This window comes from Diadema antillarum, unplaced genomic scaffold (assembly GCF_040938485.1).
Source record: "Diadema antillarum isolate AM-2024a unplaced genomic scaffold, OU_Dant_1.0 scf00000164, whole genome shotgun sequence".
Classification (NCBI taxonomy): domain Eukaryota; kingdom Metazoa; phylum Echinodermata; class Echinoidea; order Diadematoida; family Diadematidae; genus Diadema; species Diadema antillarum.
In genome coordinates, this window is record NW_027271053.1 from 1,653,904 (window position 1) to 1,677,500 (window position 23,597).

The following is a 23,597-nucleotide window of genomic DNA, read 5'->3' on the forward strand; positions in this document are numbered from 1 at the left end:
TAGAACTTGTGGGGGAGTTTGAGCTCATTTCCCTTCATACCCTGAATCGGTCAAGAAAGTTGCAACAAAAAATAACGTACACATAGGATTTCTACTGTCAAAGAGAATCAGACCAACAGGACTGACTGTAAAGTATTCAATAATATCTCTACATGTGACGGCTGGTCGGGGCTACTTCAGTCTACTCACATGATGTGTAGGTACCTTTGACCTTTGACCAGCAAATCAATGAAGAATCAAGGGTTGTCTGCACTCTAGTCATTCGATATCTTCCGTAGAGTTCCATCTTTCTGCAAGCTAGGCAACCTCCGTGCCAGCAAATGTTTGGACGTCTCAACGATGTAAAAGCCAATGACTGTTTCATTACTGTCCAAAGCATCAATTAGTCTGTACGAGTCTGCCGAGTTGCAAATTGGCAATCCAAAGGAGGGATATTCGTCGGTCAGCGTCCAATCTCCTCTCACTTCTTCAGCTTCTTGAGAATGCTGCCCTGCTCTACAGCTGCCTGCCTCTTCTTGCGTTGCTGCTGTAGATCACAAAGAGTGGAAGAAAAGAAAAGGAACAGTGACAAACTAGAGAAGCACTCAGAAAGCGCAGACCTCCGCCAGGCATGCAGCCCATTTCCACCACTGATCTTGTTCTTCCATAGAGATATCAATGATTTCCATCCATACGTAGGCCCTACTTATACTGTAACATGCCAAGTGTTTATAATAGTGTGCTGAAAGTCTCCCAATTTCCCAATATAGAAGCCTTTGTTACGTCATAAACCCTCAGCTGCACAGCGCGCTTCGCCCTAGCAGAAACTAGAGCACGCACTTTAGTGCGCGCATGCAAACCTCAAATACTCGCAGCCTGAACTCCCAAGTTCATTGACCCTACCTGCCAAAATATAAAAATCCTTCATAAATTCCCCCAAAATTCTCTGATCACTACCAAAAGTTAATCGTTTGTTACTTGTATCATTCTAAACCTTTCCTGCAAGTTTCATCCAAATCCGTTCACTACTTTTTGAGTTATTTTGCACACGGACAAACGAACGAACGAACGAACGAACAAACGAACAAACCAACGGTAATGAAAACATAACGTCCTCCCTTGGCGGAGGTAATGATACTGAAACCTGTGCTATGCATCATACTTGTGGATTCAGAAACAGGAAAGATTCTAGCAGCACACCACAATGGGGTAAAAACTTGCAATAGCTTTGTGGGTGGAAGTAGATTTGAGCAAACTCCCCACTACTACTACTACCATACAAAAGTTGGTATTTTCTACAGTTCTAGGTCACAGAGAAAATATATGATCATCTTTGAAGTCTTTGATGAGATCTATATTTACATTCCTTTTATCCAATTGCCATACGTTTTTGTTTACCCTACGATATACCATAATACCACCCTTTTTCTGAGCAAAAAAAAAAAAGTGTGTACATGGATACGCAGATGTGCAGTGTGCAGATGGAATATAACTTAAAAAGGTTGTGTAAAAAACACACATTTACAAAGGAAATGCTTTTATGGGAATTCTACTTGAACATGTTCATATTCACACATCTTTTACAGAAACACTTTTTTGTTTTTGTTTTTTGTTAGAGGGATAAAACAAGAGAACAACATGGAATTTCTAGTCCTGAATAATTAAAGTCATGTTGGTAGTTCTGAACACTCAATTTGGTATCTCCCACGCTTTGCTTAAATATATGTGACCCGCTACAACAAAAGGATCCTTAAGTCGCTGACGGCCGAGCCGAGAAAATCGAGTTTGAGTCACATCATCAAAATTGGTCAAAACAATCAGATTTCTGTTTTTGGCATAATTTTGTAGTGTAATGTTTTACCCATCATCTGCCGAAATTTCGAAGCTAAATGATCAAAGGAAAGGCAAGAAATTAGCGTTTTTCTGGGCCATGATTTTCCGACTTTCAATGTAAGAGAAACGTGTCCAAAAATTTGGATTTAGCGCCGCCGCTAGACTCCGCCCCTAGCAACGGTTGCCGATTGGTCGTGCGTAGACCGCTGGCGCTAAGCTTGACTGAACATGGCGGAGGTCGCTAGGAGCGTGCCTTCTATTGTCAAGCGGTGAAAACTGTCTCGCCTCCCCATGACCATGATAGCGTCGGAAGGACAACTTTGACGGCGGTTTTCTCGAAACTCTCAACTACTAGACATTCACTGATAAAATCATCGATATCTCCGCAACCGACTACTTTTATGAGTCATCCTATATATGAAATTAAAGTAGAAGAGTACGGGAATAATATCATGCCATTTTCAGAAAATTGTCCTCCCCCGACTTTCGGATCCTTTTGTTGTAGCGGGTCACATATACAGAGATCGGTATGCAGCCTTAGATGAAATATAAAGAAAAGGAAGAAGAGAGAGGAAGAGTAGGAGAAGGAGAAGAAGGTGTACAAGCAGGAAAAGACAGACAAGGAGAAATAGAGCAAGAAGCTAAACCTGAACATATCTTTTGCAATCATAATAAATGCATAGCAGTGATTCATTTAGAAGTTTTACCTTTCAAATATCTCATCATGCTATATCATTCATTTCTTGTGAGTTCATTCCCCATGTTCTCTGCTTCTTGTTTCTGCTCATGAGTCTTTTAAGCTTGAATACTTTCAATGCAATGTAAAATACATCTGCCTTGCCAAGGACCACAACTATTAGCTGGTATGCCCACCAAATTGCACACATTGTGTTGCAAAGATCACCTGTAGGTATCAGATATTACCAGAATGTCTACTGGTTAAGCAGCATACTCACCAGTGTAATAGGGGTCGTTGACACCACATCCACAATAATTTGGTCCACTAGGTCAGTCATCTGTTTAAATGAGATTAGCAAAAATGTCACAAAATGATATCTGCTGAAGGTAAATGCAAACATACATGTATTGCATTTTAGTGCATACATAATAGATCTAATGCTACCAAGAAGTATTAGAGGGAAAATCAGATATTTGTATATCTGGTACTCAAAACTGGTTGAACATAGAATTCCCTTGACTTGTTTAATACTGACATATGTTACGGGTAATAATACAAAATATAATTCCCCCTGCTTTCTGAAGGATGGTAAGTCAAATGCTCTTTCATTATGCTAGAAAAGTGAAAATATGTTCCACTTTTATGAGATTTCTTTTTTTTTAATTGTTTTAGCATTTTTCATGTAAGACATCACAAGCTGTGGTAGTCTTCTCATCCAGCGATGGCAGCCCCAAATTCATCACTTTTTAACGGATCGTCTGATTTTCCTCTTTTTTTCACCAATATATTCTACTAATACTTCCGGTCAATTCCACCGAAAGGTTGCATTTTATGAAAATCAAACTATTGAGTATAGATGATTAATGAAGCTTAATTAGATGATCTGGTATTGTTTACTCAAAGCAGCCTTTCACAACGGATATTTTGATACCTCATTTGTGAACATCGGTGAATGTGGAGTGGAGTTATGTCCGAAAAACCTTCATTTTTCATGAAAATTGCCAATTTTTGCAGAATTTATGTATCATTTCTGATACACTATTATGACCATAATGCAGCTTGTGTAATTCTCAGATGGCTTATTTTCTGAATGTTCTGTGGTCATAGATTGGTTTTATGATGTTCTAGAACTTGTTCCGGCATGAGTAAATATTATTCTGTCAATCTCAAAATGTGGTAGTTGATAGCGTCCCATAAGTCACGTTTTTGTGTCCCATCAGTCACACTGGTTTTCCCTATCCTGCTACTGTACCAATGAGTAGATATTCATACCACTTGACTCAGGGTAAGCACCAACCCTTTGCTACATTCAGGAAAGAAAATATCTTTCCAGAGACTCTGTGTGTAAGAATATTTCAGAACTTACTTTCCCATGTGAAAAACGGTGGTCCTCAGATGTCCCATAAGTCACGACAGCAATTTTTCGTTGCTGTACGTAATGCAATGATACTTTTCAAACTAAGTATGGTGTTTTCATAAACTGTGATATGATGGATCTAACCATGAACTGAGAAAAATGCATTTGATGCAAATATTTCCTCAAAATACTGGTTTGAAATCGCTGAAAATTGTCACTTTGTCCCATAAGCTACAATGGAATTGACCTTCCGCATTAATTCAATGCATGTGTCTAGTTGGGTTTCATTTCCTCTTTAAGTGTATCTCACCTTTCGACTTGCCCCTGGAGACAACGGTTCCTCTTTGAAATCCTTCTCCTCTTCCCTCATGCTGTCTTCCACACCCACACTCAACGAGGCCGACAACGACGAGGCCATGGTCATCGGAGAGAGCGATGCCGATGACGATGACGCAGTCCCAGTGGCTCCTGACAGTGATGAGCCCTTAGTCCCACCTATGCCTTCTCCTGCAGCCAGTGCTGCCCCGAGTGTCAGGGCCGGCTTGGAGGGCAGCTTGCCTGGCGCCAGGGCCTCGTACCGATGGCGCAGCGTCTGCAGCTCAAATTCGCAGTTGGCCAGCGCCAGCTTGAGCTCATACAGAAGCACCATGTCCGACCTGAGCGAGGAAAGATGCAAAATGAACTGCATCAACTCACCGAACACTTTTAAAAAGATGCCTTGTGAAGTAAATTCAGTGACAATGGGTCTTCAAAAAAGTGGGATTGAAACGTTCTCTTCACTAAGTGAATCACATGCAACCAGATCATGATGACAATAATATGTTTACACTGCACTGAGAAATGATAACAGAATACATGCTATCCCATCTGAACTCAAAGCTCGCAAATACACACATTTATCATGTCTTCAAAACACGATGAGTTGACATCTCTCAGAAGCTCGGAACACTTCAGACACGACCATATAAGCAGCACACACACATCAATGACCTTTGTCCTTTCAGCACAGAGCATTGTGAATCAGACGTTAACAAATATGCACAAGGTATCCCTGAGCCATCAATGTGTGTGCCACACCAGCGGGCATTTTGGGGTTAATTTTAGACTTTCACTGCTTACTGCTCCCTGCTGAAGAAAATTACCCTACATTGACAAAAGGAAAATCACATCCTCAATGGCAGCTGTCTCATTCTAACTGGCTGACGGTGAAGCAGAATTGAGTTTTATCTCTTGACTGGTGATCAACCATAACATTTCTTCTTCTTTTTTAGACAATGGGGATTGGGTTTGTTATGAGAAATGATGACATTCACAAAGTTTTGACAGAAAATTTCAGCTACTTTGAATTGACTGCTTATCATTTCCACAGAAACACCAGATTTCTTATATAAATATGACATGAAAGCAAGAGTATCAAAATGACTAGTTTCAATCATTCGATCTGCGGTATTTGGAAGTTGAAAGGGTCACAAAAACCAGCAACAAATTCATCAGCATGAACAGAAAAAGATACTACAAAGACTTGATTATTCAGAATCACATCAGCTGGAGTATCTGAACCTGTCGTCAAAGACGCTCTGCTGCATGGCACCGCAGACCATCGTTGATTGGACGGCCGGGTGACCACCAGGTGTCAACAATCTGCCACGACGCCCTCTGTCCCACAAACTCGAATGCACACAACAGAGCCTGCATCAACGCATAACATCAACACTCAGGGTCCCTTGTCAAAAACCAACAACGACAGCTGCTGGACAGAGACTGACTGGAACAGCGGACAACATCCACCAAAATACCTATCCAGTTTGACTCAGAAGGGTATCTCTCACGGGAGAGAGACAGATTACTGTTTTGGCAATTAGCTGATCCGAGGATACTTCCTCTTCGCTGGAAGCTGGAGTGAAAATATTTGGGGGAAAGCCGGCTCAGTTTGGGTAGCTGAAATCACAGTGATAAGGGAGATAGAGTGAAAGCTACCCCGAGGGAGAACTTTTCACAGATAGTGGAGATAGGGAAGAACGCGAACCAGCGTTTGCGCCGACCCACTTTCCCAGCGACGACGACGAGATGTCAAGAGCACCTTGTGTCTCGAGGCAACAAAGTCGTCTGTCTGCACATACGGTGTGTTTATTATTGCATGCTCCTGCATGTGGTAGCAGATGGGGGTGGGTATAAAATGCCCTTCAAACGGTGGAATTGACAAAAGACATTTTGTTGGAGAAATTTCCTTTGATGCATCCCTCCCGGAGGGCAAGTGCATACACCTTTGCACGCAGGGTTCTGCAAACCTACTTGACAGCTTATCTGGAACTAAATCTCACTGAAGGGCAAGTAAAATAAATGGGGCACTTGCCTCAACGCCCTTAGAGGAAGTGAGACACATATCTTTAGTAGTGTTGTGGCAAGACTACAGGTTTGACACCTACACAATATAAACTACATGATACAAGAAGCTAAGTTGATATATACCAAAATGTTGACTATGCCATGTCAATACTCATTTTCTTCTTCAATCTTTCTGGCACCAATTAAGTCAATGTGAATAAGAGTAAAGACTATTCTACTGGGACAAGAAAAATCTAAAGGGCATTTTCTGCCTTCTATATTAGTATACTATTAAAACTGACATTAGGCATGTAATGAAAATAATTCTTTTCTTCTGTCAGTACAACATTTTGTCACAATTTGATGTCCCAACTGCATTCTTTTCTTTCTTACATAATATAAGTTGCTGTTTCTCAGAAATACCACATGCAGGCATGCTACTGTGTCAGAGCAACACACAAGAGTTTCATCTCTAAGAACACATCTAAAGTGCTTTTAGAAAAGCACAGATGAGTGAAAAGGCTATGTACACAGTGAAATGACCAGAAGGCAGAATTAGGACACATGCTGTTGTGTCTGCAATTAACGAGTGGGAAATTCAGCGTGTCATCACCAACATGGATCTGGGAGTAATTTTTCCCACTCAAATTTGATCAACAAGTTCAGCTGATGAGCAATACTTAAAATGGTATCCTACACACTTCTATGGAAGAAAAGTGCATAGCATATTGAGATGCGATACCAGGAAAATTATTCCCCGTGGATGTTGCTGGATATATACATAAGATACATGGACAGACACATACAGACATACATAGATATCAAGAGATGGACAAACAAACATAGACAGATATACTGTAGAGACAGACAGAGATAGAAAGATGGATAGTTAGATGAATAGACTACAGTCCTATACATAGACAGACAGAGACACAGACAAACTAAACATCAGAAAACAGGTAAATAGACAAACAGACAACATTTTAACCTTTACTTTTCTCTCTCTCTCTCTTCCTGGTCTAAGTAGATAATTGGTAGTCACTACGGTAATTCATATGAAGGCAATAGCATTCAAGCTTACCTGACTTCGTTATAGAGCAGCGACACCTCTTCGGTAGGCATGGGTTGGACTGGGATGCCCAGCTCGTCCAAGAGATGCTCAATGGCCTTCGTCTTCTTCAGACCAACGGAGGAAGGCAATTTCATCTGCAGGATGAGGAGGAAAGTGTGTGTTTGTGTGTCATGGAATTTCCTGTAATAGATGTCACTTCTATCAAACTCTGCTTATATAAAAGGCAAGCCAGAGAAACTTGGATACATTTGTAGTCTAACAGACAAAGAAGATATAATGATTGCAGGCATCATTCTACACATATCTGGACAATCACAAACACAAATGAACCCCAAACAAACAAAAGAGGAGATCCTACATAATTGTCTATTGCTGCTTTTGGAGAGTTTTGGTAACCTTGGTTGTGATTGTCCTATGGGTGGGAATGCAGGAAACAGTGCAATTTTTATACCATGCTGCATCTGGCAAAAAGTATACAAAATTATTATCAATCTATTATCAATTACATAAAAGTGCCATCTATACTAAACATAGTTATATATGGGGTTGAAATTGTACCAGGATAGTGGTCACAAAATCATTTGGATGAACAAATCAGAACATCACTTATGTTAAATCTCCAAATATTGCTGGCTTTCTATGGAGTGACATTGGCAATATCATTCAAACACGATCATTTGGACCCGTTCACACACATATATGAAGGTAACACTTTTTGAAAATTTATCTTGACAATCTGATGTGAAAACTATTCATTCAAAGAATTTTTAACTCTCGTGATAGGCATCACAATGCAAAAATGGGTCCAGCTTTATTCTTTCTAAAAACTATCATGCAAATTGTCTTGAATGGCATGTGTGAATGACATGTGATGAAACCATTAATTTTTAATCTCGTAATGTAATTCAATTTTGCCCCACTAGGTCTCCACACTCAGGTGCCCTCGTTCACACTCTGGTCTTTGTTTAGGTACGATGCGCAGTCTGGAGATTCAAAGCGCTTTAGTTGCAGCCAATTTATTTTTTATTTTGCAGTGTGTGAATGGTTGCAAACATAACTGATTTTCGCATCATGATGCAAAAAACCCAACAACTCCTCGAGTGTGAATGCGGCTTTCAGCCTGGCATTGTGTGTGAGAGTAAGAGCTTGTGTATATGTAAATATTTAGTTTTCATGGCTGGCAGTCCCAAGGGGCCTTTGCGGGACTGCAGCCGGATTCAGAGCTCACCTTTTGGCTTCTCAGATAAACGCCGGACTGCTTGAAGTCAGGAAACTTGATGCCGCCTGTTTCCGGAATCTACCAAAATCACAGTGGGATGAGTCATACAGAAAAACATTTACTCTCTCGGACAATAAGGGCTTTTGTAACGACAAGAGGAAGTCATTACGTGGGTGTGTTTGTGTGTGCTTTCCAAGGTCAACATTACAACTGTGTGAAACCTTTGAGCACTTGCTTCTATTTCAAATCCGGTCAGCTCCCCTCAAAGATGAAAAAAGTAAGGAAATGTTATAAAACAAAATAACTGCCAAGAAAAAAAAAAATCAAACATACAAACACACACACACACACACAAAAAGAACAAAACTTACAATTCCTCTTGGATTGAAAATGGTTGAATAACCTCAGATATTTACATTTCACTTCCCTGGCTTCCACTTAAAGTATAATCGTAAGACAGGTCACTGCCTAGAAATCAATAATGCGTGACTGACACTGCACACTTCCTATAGATTGGGAAAGAAACGGCAGCACGGTCAAACCTGCCTACTGATAGCAAAGCCACTAAAGGTCACACACACATCATAGGATACACTACATGCAGGTCAGAGGTGGCCAGTACTGACAGGTTGTTACCCAGAGATTAGTGGCCACTGATAGCAGGTGGCTGCTATACACAGGTGAGTGTACTGTGACAGGCTGGACAATTCATTCAAGTGTAACTGAAAGGAAGTTTATTATTTACTTCTCAAGTAAACTCAAAGCATTGTGGGAAGCATACACAGAAACATGCACAAATTCCAGAAATCCTCTTCAATTTTCGAGTGTTACATTTACAAAGGGACAAGTTGGGTTAACCTTGAACTGGATTTACATGGAAACTAATAAATCTTGTACTGTATTTACATGTATGGAAACCAATAGAGTGGTTGTGTATTGCACACACACACAAACAAACCAACAAAAAATCCCACAAAATGCATAGACACAAAGCCACACACACTAACACAATAGTTACACTGGGAATGGTGATGACAAACAGTATGGGGCAAATTCTCAGTATTTATAACATACACAGTCAAGTGGAACAACACTTTAAATGCTTTCCATCTTTCACACTGCACATTATCATCTTACTCCATTTCATGATTTGGTAAGTTAACCCCCCCCCCCCAAAAAAAAAAAAAAAAAAAAAAAAATGGGGAGCAAATTTTACATAAAGTCAACTAGAAAAACACATTTAATGCTTTTGAACTTTCATACTAAGCTATATCATCTCATTCCATTTATCAGTTACCCCCCCCCATTAAAAAAAAAGAGAAAATCCTGGAAAAGAAAAAAAGGCTGGGTACCAATTCTACATAAAGCATTCATAACATACACATTCAAATTGAATAGCATTCCTGCTGCTTCTATGCAACTTTCAAAACACATAATGTACCTGACTGATGTTAGATTCAACACAATAGTGATGATTTAAGGGTAAACATATATGGGCTGTGACGAAAGACAAGGGCCCTTAGCGCTGATGCACACAAGCGCCAGCAATGGCGGAGAAGTTTGACAAACCAATACGCGCAAAGAAAAAAACAGCTCAGCTAGCTAGCTGCACGCACAGGCATAGACGCATCAAAAAGTGGCAGGATTTCGACAAAAACAGGCTTTTTTAACATGTCATAGTTGGGGCATTTACGAGTGGAATTTCAGAAAATGGTTTGCATATCTAAATACATCAGGGGACCATTTCATGAAACTTTTTGTCGGTGATTTACACCGACAACTGTTAAAAGCTACTGAAATCCTTGCGTCTGATTGGCTGAGAGCAAATTTGTCGGTGAAAACCTCCGACGAACTCGTTGATGAAACGCCCCCCAGAGTTCATTCTACAATGTGAAGGTGAAAACTTATTTTCAGTATTTTATGCCCTAAGGGTCCTTTTCTTGCATCACAGCTAATATCAAAACCTTTCAGAGAAAGACGTTTGATGGAAAGCTGTCAAATCTGAAGAAAATTTTGACTGAATATTAGCATCAGCATATGACTTTATACTGTTAACAATATTTCCAATTTGAAAAATCTCAGCTGCATGGTCCTACACACTACCAGGGTCTCTAATGTTGTGTAATATATGACAGCTATGCACAAACTTAAGAGTTGAAATTAAGGGCTAAATGCATGAAAAACAACAACAACAAATGTGAGTGAAAAAAATTCAAAATAGTCAGAAAGTCCCACAAACAGCAGCGCTGGAATAAACCATTTCGTAAAATGTTCCTAGCATAGTGATATTTGTGTACTGATCTCTTGATACTGACACCATAATTCTATAAACTTTTATATGCCAAGGTGCTTTTTTGTTTGTTTGTTTTTTCATTTGGATATCATAATACAGCTGAGACAGCAAAGTTCGACACAGTCTGAAATTGAGCCCCCATAACATTAATGCAATGCAAATGCATGTTGACTTGTGTCGATTTATGATACCCTCAACATCACCGTGTCTTTTGTTAATCCCATTAGCAGGAATGCAAGTTATGCTCAGTTTAGGGGAAGGTGCATTCCAATGTCTTTTGCTAATTAATTATAGCTATGTATCAGTAATTGACAGATGATGACATTGACAGAATCTTGGCTTGGAAGAGTTTTTTGTTGGCATATCCAAGAAACCTATAGAAAAATAGCAGAACCATTATCATAAAATATATCGGACATATTTCTACATTACTTTTGCAACATAAGTCAGGTCAACGGAAATGTAACAGCATGTGGGACATATCTACACATTCTTTTTGCACATATGTGATGATCAGGGTATTACAAATCAACATATTTAAAGTCAACATGACTGCAGAAACGTATGGTACACATTTATACATTCTTTTTGCATTACACTGCATACACCATATGTTCAGTGAGTCTAATTTTTCACGAATCGGGACTTCCCCACAATTTAGAGAGTGATTAAGTTTGTGATTGTGGAGTACAGGATTAAACGGAGAATGTATGCGTGCATGTCACATTCACGTCAGGATTAGAGTTAATGTTTGTCGCATGTTTTACAATTTGCGAATAGCACCCTACTCGCGAAATTTGCGAAAAATATAAACCTCTCAAAATATTCGGCGTATACAGTAAGTAATGATGAGGGTATTACAGATCAACACAAGTCGACATACATTTGCATCGAATAGGTCCTTAAAACAATGTATTGAGCAGGTATTGAGTTATACCTTTTAAACAAATACTTATTATGACATATTGGTGATAAATTGATTGTTTTAATAATTCTTTTTAACTGTTTGTATTTTTTTAATGATTTTTTCTTTTTGGTCCCACTAACCCCTTTTATTGTATCTTAAAGGACAAGTTCACCTTCATAAACATAAGGATTGAGAAAATGCAACAATATTAGTAGAACACATCAGTGAAAGTTTGAGGAAAATTGGACAGTCGATGCAAAAGTTATGAATTTTTTAAATTTTTGTGTTGGAACCGCTGGATGAGGAGACTACTACAGCTTGTGAGTCATATGCGTACAACAGTATAAAGAAAATATAAAAGAAAATTCAACATACTTTCACTTTTTTCGCATAATAAAAGAGCAACTGACTTGCCTCTTTCTAAAGGCAGGGGGAATAATATTACCCATAACATTTATCGGTAACGAGTCAGGGGAATGTGTACTTTTTTCAAAAGATGGAATTTTGTGACATTCTCTTTATATTTTCCTTATATTGTTGTACGCATGTGACATCTAAGTTATTCATACACTGCAGTAGTCTTCTCATCCAGCGGGTACTGCACAAAAACTTCAAAAATTCATAACTTTTGAACGGATTGTCTGATTTTCCTCAAACTTTCAATGATGTGTTCTACTAATATTGCTACATTCTCTCAATCCTTATGTTTATGAAGGTGAACTTGTCCTTTAAACTCAATTTTTGCTTATGGTGCATCATAACAGTAATTACACAGTTAATTTGTACATTTGCTTGTTGTCTTTTTTCCTTGAATAATTCACTTCATCTATGTCAATTTCAGTATATGTCAGTCTCGTATCTTTTAAGCGTGAATTGTTTTGTGTATGTGTGTTATACTTGTATGTGATTTTTATGAAGTCTACTGTACTCCAGTGTTTTATCATGTATGTACACAGGGCTCCCCTGGAAAGTAGTTGAGAAAACTGAGGGGACTACCCTATTTAAATATGACGGAATAAACAAAATATAAATAAATAAATAATTGTCTCACCTTGACTGCCCCTTCTTGCTCTCTCCTCTTGCTGAGCGGGAGGGCGATCTTCTTCTTGTTGATCTTGCGCTCCGTCCGCCGCAGGTCGGCGTTGTTGTCGGCCGCCGTTATCAGCTTCTGGAGGTCCTGGGCCTTCTTCTCGCGCTCCTTCTTCCTCAGCTCGATCTTCTTCATCTCCGCTATCAGCATCTCCTCCTCCTCCACCTACAGGGGAGAAGTGTGTGATTGAAAAATGATGTCAGATGAATCCAAAGGCCCAAATTCACGAAGGTGGTACAGATGACCATGGTTTAAACCATGGACAAAAACCATGGAGCGCCAAGTGTCGCACGGAATATTTCGTTACGAAATTGGTAATTTTGTCGACAAAATTACCGTTTCGTTAACGAAATTATCATTTCGTGAATGAAATGTTCATTTAGTTACAAAATGTTGTCATTTCGTTACAAAATAATCAAATGACTCGAAAAAAAAATATCGAAATGACTGATTTCGTAACGAAATAAACCATGCAACAGTTGGCGCTCCATGGTTTTTGTCCATGGTTTAAACCATGGTTTCATTTGTACCACCTTCGTGAATTCGGGCCAAAGTGTCTAGTTCACCTTTTGTGTGCCACGGTGTAAACCCCCTATATGCCACATCATTCTGAGAAGGCAATGCATGAGTACTTTTGGAAACATTCTGTTTACCTACCAAAGCACTGTAACTTTTTATAGCAGCACATATTACAGGTATGCTAGCAATGCAGTGAGCAAATTTGTAAAGAAAATTGCACGCTTTGCTATGATGTAGATTTTAGGACAAAGCTATGGTTATTTTTCTGCAATTGGCCAGTATTCAAAACCTACGCTCAAAACAGACTGTGAAATTGTACTCTTCAGTCATCAGACACCGCATGTTACATATTTAAGGGATGGAATCGCGTATGATACTTTCAGTGTGCTGTGGCATATTGAGATTTATCACTCCGTTTGTGGGTGGTTGTGCACTTGAGCAAAATATGTGAAGATGGCAAGGCATCAACTGAGTCAGGTGTGCAAATGTGGCACATAAAAGAGTTTAGGTGTCTGGTTTCATGCAAATCACCACTGCTAGTGTGAGAATATGCTGGTACAAGGCTTGATGCATAAAAAAAAATGAGCTTTAGAAGTTCTGTGCTGTTTTCAGTGTCTTGAATGCAAGCCAAAGCCATAACTCAGAATCATATCCTTACACAAACATTTAGAAATTCTTTATGTAGCCAGTGCAAGACAATTGACCAACAGGATGAAATTGGCAATTCACATTGTCAATATTTCTCTTATATATTTGGACAACTATCATCGAGTGGAATGGCCAGACCAAGCAAAATCATTCTTTGGTCCACAAGAGTTTTCATAATTATGAAACCACAGAAAGTGATGGTTACAACAAGAAAAAGACTTTATAATATGGGATTTGATGATAGCCCCCAGGCAGTGCAGAGAGGTCACTGACCTGTTCGCTGGTCCTGTTGTATAGTCGGATGAGCTGCTCTTTTCTCCTGCGTTCGTGCTCAGCGTCAAATGCCTGGGGTGCCTTGTTGCTGAGGGAGGGGTCGCTGCGAACTTTGGCCAGCTTGTTGACGATGCTGTAATAACGCTCCTTCATGTCCTCAACAGACCGTTTCTGGAAGGATGCACAAAGGGAGAAAAGTTTGCCTCATCAAAATTTTTCTCACACAATACTGTATAAGCTGCTATATTTGCAAAGGTTTAATTTTTGTGACTTTCGCAAATCACGGTTGGACCGCGAATTAAACAACACATGAAAATGTTGCCATGCGCTGGGGTAATAATGCACTTAATATGATAACCTCAGTGTCAATTGTGAAAATGTCAGAGTCCATGACCTCCTCAATTGCAAAAATATCTGTATGCAAAAATTAAAGCTTACAGGAATGACAATAACACTATGGTCTTCTCTAAGCAGGGTAGCCTCTTCAGCATTGCCACTTCTCTACCAAAGGGCCCTGCCATTATTATTACTCTAGCGTTGCTTGGTACCAATTCACACACTTGTAGGTTGAGAGGGACATGGCAGGTACACCTTGTCTACGCATGCAGAAACTTCACAAAGTTGAACTCCTGACCTCCGACTCCAAGTGAAGAGGCTTCTATTTTTGCTATTTTCAAAACTTTTTCTTTTTCTTCTTTTCTTTTTTTTTTTGGGGGGGGGGGGGGTGGGGGAGAAGGGAGAGAGGGGGCTTCTGCTCAAGCCATTATTTATACACTTCTTTAATAAAAGGCGGACATTTCTAATTGGAAATTTTGTTTTGCATTTCTTACAGAATCTTACAGAACAGTTGCCATTGATTTTTTAAAGAATAAAACAATCCAACAAATGCTCTGATGACACTCATGCTATTCAAGATGGCTGCAATGTGACAATCACATCACATATCGCTTCCTAATGAGCAAAATGACAATGAAGTCCTCACGTACCCCATGCGTTGTATGGTCGAACCGATCGTGGACGATGACCCAGCGCAGGTCGAACCGTGAGCACAGGTCAAACATATGGTCAGTGGCCAGTCGTGTCCACTTCTCACTGTGCAGGTGCAGCTGGTACTCCTGGTCTGTGTATATGGGGATCTGGATGGCCTATGCCGCAAGGATTTGAGAAGAGTTTGAGTTTACGTCACTCAAGCAAAATACCACTGTACAAGACATGTATAATTTGTGAATATCATGTTTCCTAAACTGGAACAAGTAAGACAAATTTGCATGGTTGGATAAGTGATCAACAATTGCAGTGAGGACACAAGGTATCAGTATTGTCCTTTTTTAGAGGAAAAGTTATCGATTTTCTACCTCGAGACACATACAGCACATTTGCTTTATTTTCGCGACTTGTTACACCCTTTTCAGCAACTCTCTGGTGAAGACCAGGCCCGGGCTAAGTCATAAAATTTTGAGTTTATGAATGGTGCAGGCCAAAGTAGTTTGCACCAGGCTCGGGCTATTTTTGTGCTGCTGTTATCAGCACCAGACCAGCGCCAGGCCCACGCCAGGCACCGATCAAAGCGTTTATGAACGATAGCAGCACCAGGCTCCGGCCAAAATTCCTTGCAAGGTCAAAGGTCACAATTCCCTGGCTGTGCCTCCGCCGGAGCACGCATTTAGTTACCATAGCAGTACTATCCCTTTTGCTATAGTTATTGAACGCAATTTTTTTGCTTGGTGCGGGAGATTTTAGCGCGGGCCAGGAGCGGGCCAGAAATGCATGAGTTGCTGGAAACAGTATTAGTTTTTCAGGGTTCTGAAAGACTATTACATCTTTATCAAGTGCAGCAAAGTGACTCTGCCAATCTCAAAGTCTGAAATTCATAAATCAGAGTATACCACTCCAAATTCTCAAAAACAAAATGGAATTAATATATCTAATTGTCTCTTTCATACAGGACTCCCAAAGGACACTTACTTTATCAAATCTGGCAAAAGGGTAGTCTTTGCCTTCATCAGCTATTCTCCTCCAGTGGTGAAATACAGCTCCATCCTGTTGAAATGAATGAAACAGAGACCCTGAGTTATTACAGATTCTTCAAGAAAATTATTCAAGAAAAACATTTGTTCTGTAAATACACAACTGTTAATATTCAGACGAAGAATATTTCCAGGAATAATACTTAAAGATTCTCTAACAGAGAAATATTCTCTAGAGGGCTATTAAGTTCATACACCTATACGATGGCAAATAGCAATGCAAAACAGCAGACCTTGGTGATAATACATGAGTGAATAAATGCATAGATAATTGGCTTGATATATGCTATCTACCAACAATTTTAAGCGTAGAATACTGTACTGTGCTTAGTACCAGTAGAATGGGTGTAATCACACAGAAAATTGGGCAAGAACATATGAATTTGTCTAGCATTTGTTTTGCATTTAAACACAACATAAAAACAAACATTTATCCCATTGTAAGCTCACAATGCTCCTGTGCGAATGTCACCCGCACAGTGAGGTTACAACAGAGCTGGGGGCCCTGTGGTACAGTACCACACAACAAAGCACTCATCATGATCAGGTGATCCTCAGTTCAAACACTGACAAGTGCAAATATCCTTAAAGAAGATGATTTACGTCTTTTGCCTTTTCTCAACCCAAAGAAAAAAATTATTTAAGGAAATGAATGAAATAAAAATAAATATAAATAAATAAAATAAAAATGGATGCCTGGCAACATACAGTTTAATGGCAGGGTCCTCTATCCAAGCGATGCTAACAGTCTAGAGGCCGCCTTGGATGAATAAGGCAACACTGAGCTTACAAGATCACGATATAATCATCATTTTCCTTGTCTGTTTGTGTGTGTGTGTGTGTGTGTGTGTGTGTGTGCAATCAATTTTTTTTTCCTCTTGGGGAGACTGGCCCCCTTGTGAAACCACGACTGCAGAGTGCACTGACCTTCCTAGCTGGGTTGGTGAAGGACATCCACTTCCAGGGCCTGACCTGCCACCTGCCCAGCTTGACCTTCATCGACTTGTAGCCATTGTTGCTGTCAGACGGAATCAGGGGTGGTGGGTCCCTGCAACAGACAATGCAACAACAGCTATCCTCAATGCAACGGCCCATAAGGCATTATTTACCCTTTGCAGATGAAACAAAAACCCAGCTTTAGTGCTTCAAAATAGTTTTAAAATGTGAGATAGGGATAGAAACAACAAATGTACAACTTTTAATCATTATAATCAATGTGAAGTATTGTTAAATATTACAAAATGTGAACAATAGTTATAATAAAATTGTTTCTAGACTAAACCATCTACAGTTAAGGTTTAGTGAGAAAAATATGATATCTCCTTACATTTCAGGCATTATTGCAAATTTTTTATATAGTAGGATGTTTTGCAATACAACTGATCTACACATATGCATCAAATGTGATAACTCGAACATTTTTTAAATCACTGCTCCCAATGGTAAGCAATACCTTTAAAAAGAATGAATGTACAAAATTGTAAATGAAAAGGGAATATGAAGTGCAAATAAACCTATCAAATGCTGGGTAAATTGTAATGCAGAAATTATTTTCTTGCCAATTTGCATCAGCACTTCTGAATTTACTGCACATCTTACATCAGGGCTCGACATTAGTGGTCGCTTGGTGGCCCTGGAGTCTCTAAAAAATTAATATCAGGCCACCAAATATTTAAAAAAAAAAAGATTATCTTTTGGTGGCCCAATGGGGCAGCTAAAATCTAAAATTAATTTTTAAATTACCCCTCATTTCTGGCAAGTACATTCCATTTTTGGAACACCAAAATCTCAGATTCAAAAATTCTAGTGGCCTGAATAAGCAACCAGAGAAAAAAGTTAATGTCAAGTCCTGGACATGGATCTGTAAGAAAGAGTAGCTGGGCCTGGCTAAATTCATATAATCTTGATAAAATCAATACTTTACAAAATTGTGCCACTTTGACAGAGAAACAGAAACTTTAATCTTCTAAACTATATTGACAATATATCAGAATCATTTAATGAAGAGCTTTAAAAAAAAATCCTTGAAAGGTGAGGGCAAATGCTGCTACAGTACAGCTGTACATGTGACTGAGATAAATCTCAATTTCTTGATTTTCCTTTGGCCAGATATATAGCAAAATCTATCAATGTCGGGCTCTGTAGTCATTCACTCATTTCTGACAATAAACGGACTGTTGTTTTTTTTTTTGTTTTGTTTTTTTTTTTAAATGGAAAAATGAGCAAAGAAAATGGGATTCCATCGGGATTCAAACCCAAGACCTCTGGATGCTAGCCCAGTGCTCCACTGACTGAGTTATACAAAGCCCTAGTACAGTGTTCTTCCCAGAAACCCTTTATTTTCAATGCCCAAATTTTCTTTTCTTTACATTTCACAACCAAACCTAACGATCCTGTGCAATGCATCATGAGGTATTTGATAAGCAAGCTGCATATTTTTGCTTTGAATGGCAAATAATGCAGTAAACATTACTACCACATAATATAGTCATTTGACCAAATCTTCATTTAAATAGAAGCGTAAAAATACATCTATCTCTTCATCACATAAAACTAACAAACATACATGTACACACACATTATCACATAAACAGAATTTGATCTCCTACAATGTACAAACATTGTATGCATAATCATAGATTTAGCTTAAGACCAGTTTTATTTGACCAGATGAAAATGAAGTGAAATGGTGCAAATTATAAATTTGGTGTATCATTGTTAAATTGGTATAGAATAACCTGGGGGGTGTTTCATCAACGTTTGTCAGCGCTGACAACTTGAATCACCATAGTAACAGTCAGTGACCAGAGCATCTCAGCCAATCAAAACCACAGATTTTGCTAAAATTGTCAGCACTGACAAACATTGATGAAACACCCCCCTGAACTTGATTCTCCAAGCAGGGATACAGAATTAAACTACCTTACCATGCATCATATAATTATGTAACAATGTTATGTGGTACCCATTCACACACATTTAATACACACACATGGATGCACACAAGATTCATGTATGGTATCCACTCTATTCCAAACAATCAAAACTTACTTGTTATCTGAATACAGCAGTGCATACACCTCTCTGTGCATCCCTTCAGGTCTCTTGAAGACAACTTCATTGTTCTTTTTTGGTTTCTGAAATATTACATAATCATAAAGTTACCTAAGTCTGCATTCTTTAATATCTGTTTTTTAAAGCACAAGAAAAACAAAATAAAACAAAGATGCCAAGGCTCGACCTCCCCATGCCAAGATTCAACCACACACACACACATACATCTGTAGGTTTTACATGTAGCAGGTGGTAAAATTTTGGACAGCGTCCATAGTCGAATCATGGGCAGCTTGCTTTTTCATTAAAATTGATGAGACTGAAAAACCAATAAATGAAAAGGCAAAAGACCAGGGTAGGTTCAGTCATGATCTCTATCTACATGTAGACAGTACTAGACTTTCTAGTTGGAAATTAAATTTGTATTGTGACCCATTTTAAATGTATGTATAAAATACAGTACACTCCCATTATATCAAACACAGCTGTCATGTCACAAAATTCTTGTCACAATGAAGTAAAAATTAAGGTCCCAAAATCAAGTCTTTTAATAGTTTACTGTTCAGCTTCAATGAAATTTTGATGAATGAAAGAAACTGTATAAATACGAGTGAGTAGCGAATCGGTAACTGTCTTATGTAAATTATTTCTCTACTACACTAGGCGGTAATCATGTAGAAATGCACACCATGCACACCTACCATTTCCTTCCTTAATTTGTCGATAAAAACTTCTCGTGGCTATCAGAAATGTCAAGATGAACCATATCTGATGGTTTTATGAAATTTCATAGCCAATTACAGAAGAAAAGTAGCTAATTTTGACTCAAAAGTACGCCGATCGACGGCTGTATCAGCGTAGCATGATTGATGATCGATTATGGGGAAAAGCGATATAATGATGATGATCGATCGTTATAGTCTGTGATACAGACGCTTGTTTGGTGTTTAACCACAATAATTACGTCGGCTTAACAGTAAAAAGTTTAAGAAAGAAAGTGATTTCGATGCGTCTGTTTTTTGTTGTTTTAGTTAATTTTCTCCTGCGTGCTGCGTTTGACTGTATACAAACATTGTATCTGTCAACTTATTTTGCTGACTGAATGATGGGAGGATGTGTGTACAAAACAATAAAAGATAATAAAATGGACCTTACTACGAAACAAAAGCAAATATTGGGGTTGCAGTTCTTGTATACATAATTAATAAAATGAAATGGAATAATGAATAGCGTTACTATCATAAAAACAATAATTTATACTATAAATTGAACTTATCAATTAAAAACATAAATTTAATACCATTTACCATCACCAGAAACAAACAACAAATCCCCTTCGAATTCAACTTCCTCCTCATCTTCTTTTCTCTCTCTTTCTCTCTCTCCCTCCTTCTAATAGCCTTACTCTTTTCTTCCACTTTTCCTTCAACCTCATTCTTTTCCCTTCAACATTATTCAAATTAAATCATTAACTTTTGTCATGATAAAATTAATACTTGCCACAATTTCTAAAGGAAGGACGTCTAAATCCTGGTATGAATAATCTGTATCAATAATTTAAGTAGTGATAATCATGATAGTGGCAATGAAAAGAATGAGAAAAAATACGAAAATGAAAATAGATCTAGGGCCCACACGTATTGCACAAGTCGTGTTAATATTGTTAGTAAGCGGCTAATTAGAGACTACCAGAATCGATTATAATCGTTGACATCGTTCTCTGTGAAATCGATGCACTGCTTACTACGTCGGAACTATGATCGCGACCGACGTACTTTTCAACTCCGATTTCTCATTTTTCTTCCCTTTTCGGCTTTCTAATTCTATGAAAACTCTCTGATATGGTTGAATTTAGCATCTCCAAGAGCTGCACAAAATTTGATTGACAAACGGCGAAGCGAACGGTAGGTGTGCATTTCTACATGATTACCCACTAGGCATCCGACAATCGACAATACGTAACTTCAAGTAAGTTAAGCTTACTGCAAAACAAGGATGGAATGTTCCCATGGACAATCCCATGCATTTTACAATTCCGCAAGCCCAACAAGTCCAAGATTCGCAAAAGTGTAACGTGTTAAAACTAAGATTTTGGTCTAGATCGAGATGATAGAGTGATACGTCTAATAAATTAACTTGTAAGAATAGAACGGTCTACCTTATTTAATGTTCAATGCACTTTGCGAAAAAGGCCCCTAAACTCCTCCCTAGTGTAGATTCTACACATGGTCATTATCATCTAGCTCCTGCGCCTATCATACAAATGTAGATAGGCACCTGCAGTAATGCACCAATGTATTAAATGACCAATGGCAATGCAATGTTAGATGTCATTTCAACCTGTTCTTTTATGTTGTCCCATGCACTCACATTGGTGTCGGAAATCCTTTTTTTTTTAAGATTTCTAACCCTACAATATTGTCAAAGAAAGGGCGTAAGGAGCGATCAAATCACCTGCTTTTTCTGTTCGCCTATAATCTCTGTTTTCTTGACTGATTGGCCAGATTCTCCGAGTGAAGCTGTCGGCAACCTTTTCGAGTCAACATCCCATTCGAGGATATCCCTCACGTCCACCATCTTGCTTGATTTCCAGACAAACAAGCGCAGGCAGCATTCGATCACGGTACACGTACGGTACGGTGATGGGACTGGGCGCCGCCGACTGCGCAGCTATATCCTCGATGATCCGGATAAACGCAGCTGAATCACGCGAGACAATGGATATCGCAGCATACAGCGCGCTATGCCTGCCAATGCACGTAGATCCTAACGTTAATAGTCGTACAAAGATTTCAGCAGAATGCAATGTGGAAGTAATTTCTTTATCGTTGATGTACAACAGACAATCTGCATACTAAAAAATGATGAAAATAACCCATATTCTTGAGCATTCAACAAAATTATGCCTGCGGGAGATGGGTCGACATGTAACCATTACAACTATATATATTGTAAACTTTCCCGCTTATTCAGCGAAGGGGGTATAGCTCAGTGGTAGAGCATTCGACTGCAGATCGAGAGGTCCCCGGTTCAAATCCGGGTGCCCCCTTGTCACCTTCCCTTTTTTTTTTCTTTTTCTTTTTTTTTTTCTCTCATTTTACACGTCTTTTTTTTTCTTCTTCTGTATTGTTTCTCAGGTAAATTTGCATATTTTAATCACAAAATCACAGGAATCTTACCTTAAACGAATCATGGACAAACAAATCCATGCACACAAAACAAAATGTAAACAAGCAAACAAAAAGAAACTGCAGTTGGAGATCCTTAGAAACCCTATCTGTTCTTATTTTTTTCCGACTATATCGTACTATCATTCAGCATGGAAATGTAAAATATGAGTTATAAAAACGAAGAGCCGCAAAGACAAAGGGGCAAAAGGATTGGGTGAGGATAAGACTGTAAAAAAAAAAAAAAAAAAAATCCAAAAAAAAAAAATTCTAAAATGGTGTAAGTAAGGGGACACCCGGATTTGAACCGGGGACCTCTCGATCTGCAGTCGAATGCTCTACCACTGAGCTATATCCCCTTAGCTAATTTAATGGGAAACTCTTACGAACATGGCTAAATGACCCTGTATCTGGATGACGTATATGACATATAGGGCCTACGTAAGTCTCATAGGTTTATATGCTGGCCTAAACATTATTGTTCATAAATCAAGCCTTCCTTTTGTACATACTGTTTTGAGACCATTTATGTTTTTATATAATAGCTGCTGTTGTTGATATGCATACGCTAATTCATTAAGCGCACTGCTTGCATTCATTTTTTCTATGGTCTTTTACATTGGTTCTGCTATCCCTCGACCCTTTTTTAAGGTTAATTTTTTAGGTTAGTTTTTTAGGTTAACGAAATGCATTTTGTATGTGTCTCTTCATAATTTGAGAAGTTCCCCTAAATCTCTGGAAGCAAATTCTCTATTGTGTGTGAGTGTGTGTATGAATGTACTTTTTTTTTGCTTGCTCCTTTGCTATAAAAAGTGGTATATAATTATTGTTTGTAACGAATGCATCACTAGGTATTACAATGATAGATCTATATTGTTGTTGCGATAAAGAAAAGTGGCAGGCAAGAGAGAAAATCGTAAGAACCACCGTTAAACTAACTTAAAAAAAAATAACGATGGAAACTGCACATGAAAACAGAATGAGAGAGCAAAGAAAAAAGGGAAAATGTAGAATTGAGCGAGCGAAGGAGACAGGAGTGCATTGACAATTAAAAAAAAAAAATGTGGGAAATAATTGCTATCAGGGGGTACCCGGATTTGAACCGGGGACCACTCGATCTGCAGCCGAATGCTCTACCACTAAGCTATACCCCCT

The 23,597-nt window shown here is 38.8% G+C and overlaps 1 protein-coding gene and 3 non-coding genes across 4 annotated transcripts; 1 reads left to right on the forward strand and 3 right to left on the reverse strand.

The window, feature by feature from the left end:
* Nucleotides 1-329: 329 nt before the first annotated feature.
* LOC139722396 (DNA methyltransferase 1-associated protein 1-like) lies at nucleotides 330-21,874 on the reverse strand. Its single transcript, XM_071633703.1, has 12 exons — nucleotides 21,730-21,874; nucleotides 19,273-19,358; nucleotides 17,149-17,269; nucleotides 16,160-16,234; nucleotides 15,181-15,339; nucleotides 14,195-14,365; nucleotides 12,716-12,919; nucleotides 8,474-8,542; nucleotides 7,255-7,379; nucleotides 4,159-4,504; nucleotides 2,769-2,828; nucleotides 330-526 (listed from the first exon to the last, which is right to left on the reverse strand). Exons 1-12 carry the CDS (start codon nucleotides 21,850-21,852, stop codon nucleotides 461-463), a joined length of 1,605 nt encoding a protein of 534 aa, XP_071489804.1. The 5' UTR covers nucleotides 21,853-21,874; the 3' UTR covers nucleotides 330-460.
* A 378-nt stretch (nucleotides 21,875-22,252) lies between these two features.
* Trnac-gca (transfer RNA cysteine (anticodon GCA)) lies at nucleotides 22,253-22,324 on the forward strand. Its single transcript has one exon. It is a non-coding gene; the product is annotated as a tRNA-Cys (tRNA).
* Nucleotides 22,325-22,729: 405 nt separating this feature from the next.
* Trnac-gca (transfer RNA cysteine (anticodon GCA)) lies at nucleotides 22,730-22,801 on the reverse strand. Its single transcript has one exon. It is a non-coding gene; the product is annotated as a tRNA-Cys (tRNA).
* Nucleotides 22,802-23,524: 723 nt separating this feature from the next.
* On the reverse strand, nucleotides 23,525-23,596 carry Trnac-gca (transfer RNA cysteine (anticodon GCA)). The gene has a single exon. It is a non-coding gene; the product is annotated as a tRNA-Cys (tRNA).
* Between the last annotated feature and the right edge of the window lies 1 nt (nucleotide 23,597).

Bases quoted from the DNA above. Each gene is read 5' to 3' on its own strand.
- LOC139722396 (XM_071633703.1), bottom strand. From the start codon at position 21,852: ATGGTGGACGTGAGGGATATCCTCGAATGGGATGTTGACTCGAAAAGG. The intron at 7,380-8,473 runs GTGAGCTCTGAA...CTCATCCTGCAG, and splicing joins TTTATCTGAGAAGCCAAAAG to ATGAAATTGCCTTCCTCCGT. The intron at 4,505-7,254 runs GTAAGCTTGAAT...TTCCTCGCTCAG, and splicing joins CTGCTCTATAACGAAGTCAG to GTCGGACATGGTGCTTCTGT.